At 43.3% G+C, this 13,706-nt stretch overlaps 1 protein-coding gene across 4 annotated transcripts in view; it reads right to left on the bottom strand.

The window, feature by feature from the left end:
• Positions 1-497: 497 nt before the first annotated feature.
• The window catches only part of XPNPEP1 (X-prolyl aminopeptidase 1), a 384,359-nt gene continuing 371,150 nt past the window's right edge, over positions 498-13,706 (bottom strand). For all 4 annotated transcript variants that reach the window (XM_085603445.1, XM_085603448.1, XM_085603446.1 and 1 more), the window contains 2 exons: positions 4,062-4,160; positions 498-995 (listed from right to left, as the gene is read on the bottom strand). In XM_085603445.1, coding sequence (XP_085459571.1) covers positions 867-995; positions 4,062-4,160 — 228 coding nt within the window. In that variant the 3' untranslated portion in view covers positions 498-866. The remainder of the gene's footprint in view (positions 996-4,061; positions 4,161-13,706) is intronic.

The following is a 13,706-nucleotide window of genomic DNA, read 5'->3' as shown; positions in this document are numbered from 1 at the left end:
CCTCTGTTCCATCTTGTTCTTTGTGATAGTTACAAATTATAGGGCAACAAAAATACTTTTTTGCAGCGATAAGACATCCAAACGTTACAAATGAAAACAAACAGTAGGATGGTTTTTTAAACTCCCTTAAAGTAAACCCCTTTAATAAAATATACAGTACTAACTTGGAGTGTATTCAGCTGCACAGGAAAATTAGTTTATTACCAAAACGTGTTCCTGAGAAGTAAGAGTTTACTGGCAGTGATAAATCAGAGATCTAAAGTAGAAAATGGAGGAGACTATTTCACCCAAAAACAACAGCTAATATCCTCATTGTGATAAAATACGGCTTTTAAATGTCACAAAAGAACAGCCTTTATATTCAGAGTAAATTTTCCAAACCCCTTAAAATGAGGAACTTAACATCCCATGGTATTTCCTTGGCTGGCGTCAATAAACTTGTCTCACAGTATTGGGCAAAGTGATTCATACCAGTAGGAATAAAAACAACAATATACTTCAGTTTTAAAACTTTTATTCAATTAACATAAATACAAATGGTTACAGTAAGTGTCGCTGAATTGGCGAAATTTCGGACCATTAACCAGTCAAGTATAAGAAAAATGTACAAGAATTTCAATTGCAATCAAAAGTGCCGTTGTAAACGATTCCATTTGTGGCATCGATGTTTGTATTCCTCAAAACTTCCTTGCTTTAAAAAATGAATTATCATTTTGCTTGTTTTTGATTTATTATCAAAATTCAAGAAAAAGTCGAAACTGTTTTTCCAAACTGGTATCAAAAAGTTATTTATCTAGCATATTTGAAACCAGAAAGTTAATGATTGCTGGTCATGAGGATGAAGGTGGAGTTTCCCGAAGATGTCTCTAGTTCTGTTTGCTGATAGGCTGCGTTTCCCTGATTAGCCACTGGAGGGCCTCCGACCGCCCTTGCCTCTCCAGCTCTGCTCCGGTCACTTCTCTGCATTTTGTGTGGTAATCGTTGACCCAGTCCACCTGAAGAAACAAATAAGGATGCCTTTTGTTGATTTATGGCCTTAAATGAATATGCATGCTTTTAAGTGCAGCTCAAATTGACAAGGTAAGAAACAACACTTGATGCCCTTATCTCAAATCAATATCTTTGATTCCAAAACAAGGAAAGGATCAAGAGAAGACAGTATCCTTCTGCCCAAGCTCATGACTGGAAGCAAACATCCTAGGATCGAGCTTGATATGGATTCTACACTTTCAGGCACTGATCGTTCATATTCTGGATCCCATTCAATTGACTTCTATAAAGAACAGTCATTCAGTATATTGAGCGCTATGTTGTCTATTTAGACACTAACTCTTTGTCGTGCTTATTAGAGTTTGATGACGTAATTACATTATTATTTAAATGTAGGTAATACTAGATTGCACTTGACTGATAAATAGAGTCTGGGGGCCTCATTACGAGTTTAGCGGTGCGGGACCGCCCGCGCTGCCAAACCCGTGGTTGAACCGCCTGCCAGATTAACAGTTATCTCCTGTCTGGCAGGTGGGTCTTTGGGGTTCCCAGGGTGGTGTCTATGAACCAAGCACCACAATGGGAACGTACAAATCAGTACCTGCATGGCATGGACTGCTGCAGCCCATGCCGTGCAGGTACTGGGGTGCATGCACACAGGGGGGCACCACATGTGTGCCCCTGCATGCACCCTATGGCCCTGAGGCAACAGGGGGCTTTGAACGGTACCCTTTGTTTGATCTACGCCAGGATTTTCATGGCGGGCTCATTGCCACGAAAACCATGGAGAGGAAACTTGGCAGGACCGCCGCTGTCCCGCCGAGCAAACTGCGGCCTCAAGACCGCTGCGCTATTGCCAGGGATCTCTGGGATCCGAGGTCAGCCCGACCGCCCTGCTTGTAATAGGGTGGTTAAAGACTGTCAGCACCACATCCTGCGAGTCTGGTGGCCTGTGGACCACCAGACTCGTAATGAGGCCCTTGGTATCTTCTTCATTTACTTAATGAGTAAATATGACTAGCTGATTGAAAGTTGTTTATAGATTCAAGAGTGTGTGGGCGCCATCGGCTAGCGTTGGCAGGGGAATCCAAATAACCACTAGCTATATGTCAGGATGTTTAATACAACAAGCAGTCCACAAATGAAAAAAACAGCCAAAAGCAAATTAGAATACTCTATGCACTAATTACCATTGGCTGGATCGAGACATTTAACCCCCAGAATGCACCTTTCAGGTGCTGCATTGTTATGGGGTTAAGAAAAGGAAATGTACTAATAGTTACCAGAGATGATGCATTCATATGTCAGGTCGCTAAAAGTAGAATAACAAGTATCCACAACACTGAGTGGTTGAGCACACGCACAATTGGGTTTGCCTTAGGAAAAGTCCTACAAAGGAACATGGGATGATGCAGAACATACGACAAATATAAGTGAGAAAAATACAGGACGCGTATTTAGCGTCAGAAACCTCATCGTCGATTAGTAGTCATATAAACGAACTAATGTAAAATGGCCAAGGCAAAGGTGCAGAGTATTTCTTGGAAATTCATTCAACAGCAATTATAATTTTGGGAGCCCTAATAAGTGACAACGTAGAATTTCTCTTATCCTGAATGAAATGCATATTCCAACATTAACCTATCCCTGTATATGGACAACAAAGATAAACCAACATGCAATTTCGGTAACTGGTGCTCCCGGTGAAGATACGTGAAATAGAGAAGAAATATGCAGTGGCCACTTCTTTGTTCTGAAGAGTCAGCAGACACATGGGTCACAAGAGATTTATCACTTACCTCAAAACAAGGGCTTCAAGAGATTATTAGCTGGAATGATCTTTAGACAAATAACATATACATTGTCCTACAGGATACTGCTACCTGTCAATTGTGCTGAAGACGATCCATGTAAAGCAATAGTGTGCCAAAGTGTCAACAGAATATTTCAATGAATGTTGGACATTATAATGCTGGAATTATATAAGCCCAGGTTCTGCATTAACTTTGTCCATGTCACCATTGCTTATTGTATATCATTTCCTGTGCACTTTTCATATTTCTTCACTATTTCACTTGGACTGTGTCAGCACCAGGAGCACCTATTGCCAAAAATGCATTTTGGTTAGTTTTTGTTGTCCACAATACATGCATATGTTAATTCTGGTAAATGTCTTTCATTCATTCATTCATTCATATGAGGGACTCTGCATTGGTGCTTAGTGAGGCTCCTAAAACTAAGAGTGGTCTCGAATGAATCTGAAAGGAACACTCTGAACCTTTGCATTTATACTTGCCCGAGTTCCTAGGAATGCTGAGTTTGCCCCCTGGTCTATCCAACGTAACACGGTGGCACCAGAAGTGCTTATGTTAGAGCGTACTCAAAACTTTAAGGAGTGTATGCATTGGCAAATTTGAGCACATTATTTTTTTGATTACATGTAAAATTCCCCTACTTTTTGCTGGACCTCATCTTCACTATTTCCCACTCTGGGGGATTCTTTTTTCCATAGTTTCACACAATTGACTCTGTACATACCAATGGTTTTCGTGGGACTATGTATTGATATGAACCTTTTGGTGGCATACATTTTTTATTTATTTAAAAGAGTTTTATATAGTGCTGGCAAGACCTGGGGGTATCAGAGCACTTTTCAGACATGATCTAGCCAGTGATAAGGAAACATTAGTTGCAGATATCACAGACTTGTTGAGCGTTGGGTCACATAAGTTCTGGGGAGGAGCGAGGCCACAGTAAATAGTGAGCTAGGTGATAGAGTCCGGAGTCATGAGGTGTCGACTGAGAAGATCTTTTAATTGTCTTTTGAAGCTCATTTTATTTCACCAGATCTGAACTTACCTTTTCAGATTCTGTGAAGGGCTGTTACTTTATAGCATGGTTTGTGATGGCTATTTTATCCTAGACTATACATTATACAAACATATAGAAAACACTGCAAACACGGGACGCAAATGCTAAAGGGAGTATCTGTTATGAGGACCCTGGCAGAGTTATCCGTAACAGGCGTAAGACAAATATTAAAAAATATAGTTGCGTGACAAAGTTCTCACCTCCTTTTGAGTCAGTAAGTGAACACTGATCATTTTCGTCTGCACTGGCACCAGTGTAAGTGGCTCGAAGGTCAGGCTGCCTCGGTCTCGGAAGTTATGCTGAAACACAATGTAACAAACAAAACCAGAAACATCAATTTCCGGTCCGAGGGGTCAAGCGCAGAAACATCGAATATATCACTGGGCTCAAGACTGTGTGACAGTAATATATTTATCAGTGCGACATGTTGGGATTTGTCTGATAAAGGCATTCAACCAAAAAGATCAACTCTCATGAGAATGGATCAGTTCAAGAACTAACAGTTATTGTAATAGCGGAAGGTACAATCAAGAGGGTAAAATAAAAATGCAAGTTTCTATAGACACACCACACAATAGCACACGCTAAAACAATTGCTTTTTGCATAGTTTACCTTTGGGTCTGGACAAAAGCTGCTGTTTACCTTACAAGAACATCCACTACTCATGCAAGCATCATACTCATTTGGGTGCATATAAAGGTAAAAGACACAGCATCAGCGTTGCCCATTCGGAAGCTATGGTAACAAGGTAACCCTTCAATTACTCTGCTCATCAATCAATCAATCAATCATTTGCATTTATAGAGCGCGCTACTCACCCGTAGGGGTCTCAAGGCGCTGGGGGGGGGGGGGGGGGGGGTGGGGGGCTGGGGGGTCAGTGCTCGAAGAGCCAGGTCTTGAGCTGCCTTCTGAAGGAGAGGTGGTCCTGTGTGGCGCGCAGGTGGCTGGGAAGAGAGTTCCAGGTCTTTGCTGCCAGGTAGGAGAAGGACCTGCCTCCTGCGGTGGCTTTGCGGATGCGAGGCACGGCTGCCAGGGCTTGTCCGGTCGAGCGTAGGGTGCGAGGAGCGGTGTAGAAGGAGACGCGGTGGTTGATGAGTTTTGGTCCGATATTGTGCAGGGCTGTGTGTGCGTGGGTGAGGAGTCTGAAGGTGATCCTCTTGCTGACTGGAAGCCAGTCAGCAAGAGGTACCAACACATGTACAGGATTTAAATTTAAATTTAGATTTAAATTAAATACATTTGGCATCATTATTGTCAACAAATATTAATAAAAAGCTATTAATTAGTTTCACTGCAATTGTAAAACTTATGAGCCTCCCATTTTTTACGCTTGCAATGGAACTCCTATGAAATTTGATGAACTCAAACGCAGGGAAGCCATTGGTCCAGATGCCATGATCACTTTCGCCATGCAAATGAAGCTGGCCCTTTGATAGCGGACCTTCCCCAGATGTCACCGTCTGCAGAACCAGTGAGAAGGTCAAGCACAGGCAGGCACTTGCCAGCCAGCAGACCATTGCGTGTTAGGAAGCTTATGTCGGCACAAACCTCAATGGTGTAATAAAAAAAATCATTACAGGATGAAGTTTTTTTTCTGCCCATACAATTACACCTAGCCAGTAGACGGCATAAAAGTTAACTGATAAGAATAGAACCCAACCGTTCGGAGGGCAATATAAAGAATAGCTGCATTTCACCATTGACTTAAGGACTGGTGGGCAAGCAGCAAGCCCTTGTGTATTGGGGCTTTTACTGGTAAACAGATATGTTTAATTGTTTATAAAGCACAAACACGAATAACTACAAAGCTTAGAAGCATATAGCACATCTGGAAAAACGTGTCCACATACCAAATACATTAAAAAACGATTACAATATCTCCGCTATAAAAAATGTTTTTGAAACCGATTGGAAAATGTCCGTAATATTAAATAGCATTTCTGAAGCACAACATTCTCAAGTGAAATGCCATCTATGTGCCATCAAGAATGGAAACATTCGCTTCAAACCTGTAAAAATAAACCATCTAGCGTCATGCCCTTCCCAGGACGTCAGATGATGCATCTGGTTGCTTACATCAGTAATTTGTTCCAGAAGATGGCACCCAACGCAGCAAAGCCTCTTACCCTCAACTGAGTTTTCTACACAGAGACCACGTTAAGCTATCACAAAGCTGTTCTTTATTGTGTGTCTGAATGCCACCACATGCCCCTCCATGAAGTTGGAGGCCAACGGTGTGGGGGAGAGGGGGGTGAAACTGGTAGAGATGATATATAAGCATTATTGTTCTGTAGTTGAAAAGCAAAAGCTAAAGGGTTTTTGAAACATCTTTATGAAGCACATTGGAGTATTCTGGAAAAGGCCAATAACAACGTTATTACAATTGTTCTCAGAACTCTCACATTGGCCACCACTATCTGGCTGGCAAGGGTACGTATCTTAGTGCTCAGTCCAAGGGGTTGTGACGTTTCCAATAATCTTGAAAAATTAGAGAGTGAAAGACACCAGATAATTTAAATCTCATAAAAAAATATGTACCTGTAACTCACGTTCTCTAGTGTTGGTTTCTTTCATCCACAACTTTAAATAGCATTAAACAATGTTAAAATGGGCAAAGAACTCTACAATGTGCTTATTTTGTAGCACATCCAGCTCATTTGACATAACTCAATTTCAACCAATGAGGTGGAAGTGATGAACTCTCTATCCACCCGCAGGGGCACCATGGCTCAAACTTCATAGCACAAGTGTGAGGAGTAAGTAAAATAAAAGCCCACTCCTGCCTGGGCAGGATGGAGTACTGTATATGAATGGATGTGAATGCTGGAGAACTGGGGTTAAAGGTCAGCAACTAAGGGCTTGATTTAGAGCTCAGTGGACAGGTTACTCAGTCACAAACATTACGTATATCCTGTCTGCCATATTACAAGTGCATTATATCCAATGGCAATTGCAATACAGCAGCAGGACATCCGTCACACTTGTGAAAGTGTAACTCATCTGCCAAAATGTAAATAAGAACCTAATTTCTTTCCCAACATTGGATCTTTCATATATTCTCATGCATCTACTAGAAAGCAGTAAATAACATTGTAATAAGGGGAGAAGCAGGCTTATCTTTACTCAAACAGATAGCTGAGAACTGCCTGCCCCACCGCTAAATCAACTGCTGCGTTCAATTCCAGGCAGTAGGTGAACGTGTGCCTACTTTTCCACATGGTTCCTTGGTAGATGTCTTGCAAAGACACTCTGGCATAAAGAGCATCAGTTGTCACAATGCCTGGGGTGGAAGGCCCACTCACTCTAATCCAGGAGTGGAGGCTTCACCCTATTATGGGAGAAGGTGATGAAGGCTAAAAGCCAACATGCTACTCCCTGTTTGGAGTGCAGGAAGTGATCTCGTGTAAGGCCAAAAGACACAAACAACTGGTCTGATATCCTCAGGTCTTGTCCTTTTAAAATTTTATGCACCAGCAGCCATCTAGCATGTGCAAAGATATCCAAGTTGGCATTGTCAGGTTAGATAAAAATGAGAAAAACATAATGGGTTCATTCAAATGTAAGTCTGCAGGTCAAGCAAGTATGGAGGTACTTGAAGGGGCTGCATGGACGTTCAAGTACAGCTCCTGTCTTTGTACCATGTACAGAAATGCCTATATTGGCTTTGTAGATTTTGTGGTTGTGGGTAGCGTTTCTGCACCAGAATGTGTCTGCAATCTGTTGGGAATCCTAAATGGCCAAATATCAGGTGATGACATATCAGGCTGACAGACTAAAGACCTGAGATCATGGGTGAGTACCTCTGGATTGTGACTGCAGAGGAGGCTGGGATGAATCTTCAGCAGAATTGCTGGATATGTGGATGGCCTCTAAACATCGCTGTACCAGTACTGGTGAGGTTACGCTGGGGCAATGGTTATCCGGGAACTCAGTGATCCTTCGCTTTCCTTAGTACCCTGGGAATTAGTGGAAATAAAGGAAAGGCATATGCAAAGAGATTCAACCATGTCATCTAAAATGCTCTGGCCTTGGACCTCAGTTGTCAGAACCAGCTGGTGTAGTGCTGACATGTCCTATTCCTTCATGCGGCAAATAAGTCTACTGTGGCTCCATGTGGGGAAGTAGTAATCCACTTGGTCATGGTGGAGCTTCCATTTGTGGCAGTCTGGACGGAGCAGCTGAGCACATCTGCCTGGTTTTTCTGGCATCCCAAGAGATGTTCTACTCCAATGCCACCTCATTGGAGATAGCCTTGCCCTAAGAATTTGTACCTCCTCGGATAGTGAATGTGACCCGTTTCGCAATGTAAATCATTGAGTTTGTGTTGGCCATTTTGACAAACACAGCTCATCCTGCTTACTTCAGGAGGACTCTCTAGCTGAGAGCTCCTACACGTGGGCTCCTGAGTCTCCATTGATGCGTTGATTGTCATTCCTATCCTGATTGTCTAAGGCTGGAATGGAAGACTTGCACTGAGTTTTGACAGAAACCTCAACGATAATAATGCATTCTGAACCTTCTTGTAGCCTGGACTATGTCAACCCATGAGCCAGTAATTTGTCTCCATTGAGGATCCAGTTGATACTGTATACGTATCATCCTGAGGCTGAAAAACGGTATTAGTATAATGCAGGATGATTTCAGGCCCAAGAGGGACTTGTACAGACTGACACAAAATATTTTCACCATTGTTTATAATTTCAGTGTCTTTTCTGTTGAAGACAGGGCCCTTACTAGCCGAGAATCTGGTATTACTTTAAAATCTGGAGTCTTGGTATAGGGTGTACAGAGGGTGGTTTAATGGCAAAATGAGCATGGAGGCACTTGTATCTTCCTTTGCTGGACCTTTGAAAAGTCAGTCGTCCAAGTACTGGTATATCTGGCGACCCTGTTGCAGGAAGGCAGCAAGTAATGACAGGCACTTTACGAAAATCTGTGGTGCACATCCGAGTCTGAAGAGGATTGTTTTTACTCAGTAGAGCTGGCCTCCCCACTGAAAAGTTGCGGTGTTTCCTGTTCGATATATACGAGGATGTAAAAATATGCATCCTGAAGATCCTGTAGGGTCCCGATCAGAAAGGATTGCTTTTCCAAAAATACATTTAGTTCTTTGAGAAACATTGTCCCGTTTTCTGCAAGTGTACAGGATGCTCTTTCATGGGTATATGATTTGGTGGTTTCTGTACAAGTTCGAGGCTGTGATACGAATGTAGTATTTAAAGCAGTGAGTGGTCCAAAACTATGCCATCCGGATGACCCTAGGACGGTGAGGGGGTGGGGGGCGGAAGAGTTCAGAAGCACCTATCTTCCTTCTAGATGTTCTGCCATAGCTTTGTCTTTGACCTCTGTAGGTTGCATTATCCTGGTCAAACCCCTCTTGTCTGGAGGTTTTTTTGGTTTTTTTTATATTTTATTTTTATTCAGGCATTTTTTATAAACATACAAAAACATTTGTCTCTCGGGTTCGTCACCCTTGGTTTACAAGGTATATCGGTTGGTATAATGCTATCTTTAGGTCAGCTCCCCCATTGCTAGCTAGTTTCATATAGTGAAGAGAGAGTTCTTAAAGTGGGAGTGTATAGGATAGATTGGAATAAGTAGAAGGGAGAGGACAGGATAGAAGCATGACTGCATACTTTTCTATGCATAGATAGTCCTTTTGTTCTGGTCTTTGCCATGGTCCCTGATTGGGGCTGCTACTTATGGCGGGTCATAAGGGACTAGCGCTTTGTCCAGCGCTTCCTATAGGTCTCTGGATGACGCCTTCCACGGGGTGTATTGCATTGCCAGGTTGTCTGCTCCTCTAAGGTGGATGATCCAATTGAGCCAGTTCTTGTAGGATATTTTTGAGGAGTCTTTCCAGTTATTCAGCACCAGTTTAATTGCTACTGTCAGGAGTAGGTCCATTAGTTCTCTCTCTCCCTCTGTGGGGAGGTCTGTTCGAATGAACGCTGTGATTAGTGAGGCAAAGTTCCTGATGATTTTGCACTTAAAAATATTGTCTATAAAGTCCATCACCTTATGCCAGAAGTTCTTGAGCCTTGGGCATTGGAAGATCAGGTGTTCTAAATCCCACCTCCCCATGTCGCAGTTCCAGCATGTTGGGTTGTCCCTGAGCCCTAGTGTGTGTAGTCGGGCTGGGGTCCAGAAAGTTTTGTGTAGCAGCCATAGTTTGGTTTGGGCGAGAACTGGTGTGATTTTATTTCGTGTGGCCGATGCCCATATCCTTTCCCACTCCTGTTCTTTTATTGGGGGTTGTAAGTGTGTGTCCCAGTATCTCTTTGTTTTGTTGTTCAGTTTGGATTTGAGAGGTCTTAGTGTTTTGTATATCTTCGATGCTTGGTGGCCTATTTTGTTTATGTTCTTTACATATTGGAAGATCGAGGGCGTGGTGTCTATTAATTTTGATTTTGTTATGGCTGTCTTTATCTTTAAAAATCTGTACAGATCTAGGTCTTCTAGCTGGTGGATTGTCTTCAGTTCAGAGAATGTGGTGTAGTTCCCTTTTCTAATTGATGCGGGTGTGAGATGCCTTTCTCTATCCATGCGTCGAATCTAAGGGTTTTCCCTCTGTATTTAAGGTTGTTGTTCCCCCATATTGCTTCTGATTTTGAGCCTTTGATACTGACCTCCATTTTGTTGTCAAGTTTTAAAAGTGCTATTTTGGTATTTCTCAGTATAGGGTTGTTCGCGTGTGGGTATGCGTTTGTTGTTAGTAGGGCTAGTGGGTTCAGGTTGTTCAGAATGGCCTTTTCTACTTGAAACCACACCAGTGTGTATTCCGGTGTTTGATCTACCCACTGTTTGCCCTGCTTGGCAATGAAAGAGTTGGAAGAGATTGAAATCCGCTAGGTTCACCCCTCCTTATGTTTTCGGTAATCTTAGTTTTTTTATGCTTATCCTCGCTTTCTTATCCCTCCATAGAAATTTGGTGCATAATTTAGCCACCTTTTGGTGGAAGTCATCTGTTAGGAAGATGGGGATCATCCCCGATAGGTAATTTACCAGGGGTGTGATCATCATTTTTAGTGTTTCAATTCATCCCCACCATGTCATAAATTTGGTGACCAGTCCTCTAATTGTTTCTTTATCTTTATCAGTAGAAGTTTCTCATTGTGTCGTATTGTGGTTAGTAGGTCGCTACCAAACAGTATACCCAAGTATTTGATATAGTTGGTCTGCCAGGTCAGCCCTGAGTCTCCCAGGACTTCTCTGGAACAGAAGATGTTCAGCGGCTTGCACTCAGACTTGTCATTATCAAGCTTGTACCCTGAGTGTTCTGAGTATTCTTTTATCGTGGACATTAGCGCTTTTATTGATGCTTGGGGTTGCTCTGTCATTATCAGAATATCGTCTGCGTAGGCTGCCAGTTTTATGTTCCTTCCTTTAAAGTTTATCCCCTTTATGTTTTCATTTACTTTAATGTCCCTAATTAGAGGTTCTAGCGCCAGGAGGAAGAGTGACGGTGAGAGTGGGCATCCTTGTCTGGTCCCTTGTTGTAACGTTAATGTGTCACAAGGAGATACTCAAGACATTCAAAGACTTCTATGAAGACCTCTATAGGAACCAAAAGACACTCGACAAGGAGATCTGCAAAAAATTCCTAGAAAGGCTGCAACTCCCAAAACTAGAATAAGCTGACACTGCAAAGCTAGGACAAGAAATCAACATCACAGAAATAGAACTGGCAATCACTAAAAAAAAACAAGGCCCCGGGCCCAGATGGCTTCACAGCAGACTTCTACAAAGCCTTCCTACCCCAACTAACTCCAACCTTGAGAAAAGTTTTTAACCATACAGTGTCGTCAGGGGTTGTCCCACTCTCTATGACAGAGGCGACAATATAAGTCATACCGAAGGAAGGTAAAGACCACTAACACTATAGGAACTATAGGCCCATATCACTTATCAATGCCGACTGCAAAATTTATGCCAAAATCCTGGCAGCCAGACTGAACAAGAACCTGCCAAAAATAGTAAGTAACACCCAAGTGGGATTCATGCGGAACCGAATGGCAAGCGACAACACACGGCTATTCTGCCACGTACTAGAACAAGTCTCAGAGAGCCAGACACCGGCAGTGGCCATAGCATTTGATGCAGAGAAAGCCTTCGACAAAGTGGCGTGGGCTTTCCTAGAACAATGCATGTACAGTTTCAACTTGGGAGACGACTTTGTCAGAATGACAATGGCCCTATACCAGTCCCCCCACGGCCTGCATCGCGATAAACGGCTCGCTATCTTGTCTGGAGGGTTAATGGAACTGTTCTTGATTTCCGTACTGGGTGAAACATCCCCTGAATGCTCGAGTGTGTCTGAGATCCACGAAAAGGAATCATACCCGGGTGTCTGTACTGCAAGGGTACTAGGGAATCTTTTGTGTCCATTTTTAGGTCTCGTCTGATCCAGCACATGCGCTGGTCTTGCCGAGACATTTGTGTACAGGTTTTCAAAGTGCTGCCTGTGGCCTAAAGGTTGTGTGCACGTGAGGGTGCACGCGCGCAGCCACCATGCGTCTTTCCTCTGCCGTGCTTGATCGCGACCGCGATCACTTTCTCTTTCGCGGGCCGTGTCATTTCGCGGCCGTGTAATATTCACGGCCACGCGGCCAATGCTTGTTAATATTGTCTGCCGCTTATGTTCTTTCCATGGCATTTTCCGTTTTTTCCCATCTATTTGTGCTTATCTACTTAGCCATGTGGCAGATACCCATTAGATTATATAAACGCCATTTCTGGCTTCTCGCAGCACTGTTTATAGACAACGTAGGTCCTGTTCGATACTGACCTGCGATGCCGTTTCCTGGAAATTCTAAACCTTTCCATCATGGCGGCTACATTCTAGGGGTGATTTAGCCCTACAACCAGCTCTCCTGCCAAGTTCAAGAAATAAAAAATGCTGCTTGAAACTGTCCTCTTTTGTCGAGTCTTATTAGAATTCGAGCAGTGGCCGCGCGGCATTCGGAGAGTTTCAGATGACGAGATGTCTAAACCATTTCGAGGCACAGGCGCTCATTCCCACATCATCAGAGTTTTCATTCGAGGCAGACACAGCGATGATTCCTCTCGATATGCGCCTTGCATAAGGCCCAGCTGCGCTCAGACACCTATGCGCGACCTTCAAATTAACAGGAGGCGCGTGCCTTCTGGCGAGCGTGTTGTAAAGCAGCTCCCTCTAGGCCCTTTTCAAACCGCATTTTGATATGTTTTGCTTCCTGTGTTTCCACTGAAATATTTATCTTGGTTGATATTCTCTGCTCGAATTCCCGAATGATCTGCGCTGTGTACAGTTCCAGAATGTGGATTTCTAGACAGCCAGCATGCCGTAAATGGAACACCAGTGTATGTACTTTCAACGTCAGCGCTGGAATTGGAACAAAATAACCCTGGGAACTCCTACCACACACACACACACAACCACACACACACACACACAACCAGACCCACACAAACCATACATACACAACCACACACAACCACACACACACACACACACACAAAACCACAATCACACACAACCACAGACACACACTACCACACACACACACACACACACAAACCCCCCCACACAATCACACACACACACAACCACAACCAACCACACATCCACACACACACAACCACACACACAACCACAACCACACACACACACACCCCGCCCACTCACTGCCTATCAGCCTCCTCTCAGCCAGGTAGCGCGATCGCGATCAGTTTCACATTCACGTGATCGCGATCAGTTTCACTTTCACGGCCGCGTTCACCATGAAAGTGTTCGCGTTTCTAGTTTTATTCAGCATTCACTCTTGTTTCCTAGTGCTTGACAATCCAATCTCTAAAATATTTA

The sequence above is a fragment of the Triturus cristatus genome, chromosome 1_2 (genome assembly GCF_964204655.1).
Source record: "Triturus cristatus chromosome 1_2, aTriCri1.1, whole genome shotgun sequence".
NCBI classification, from domain to species: domain Eukaryota; kingdom Metazoa; phylum Chordata; class Amphibia; order Caudata; family Salamandridae; genus Triturus; species Triturus cristatus.
The sequence above is the reverse complement of the archived record's forward strand: the minus strand, read 5'-3'. Positions and strand labels throughout refer to the sequence as shown.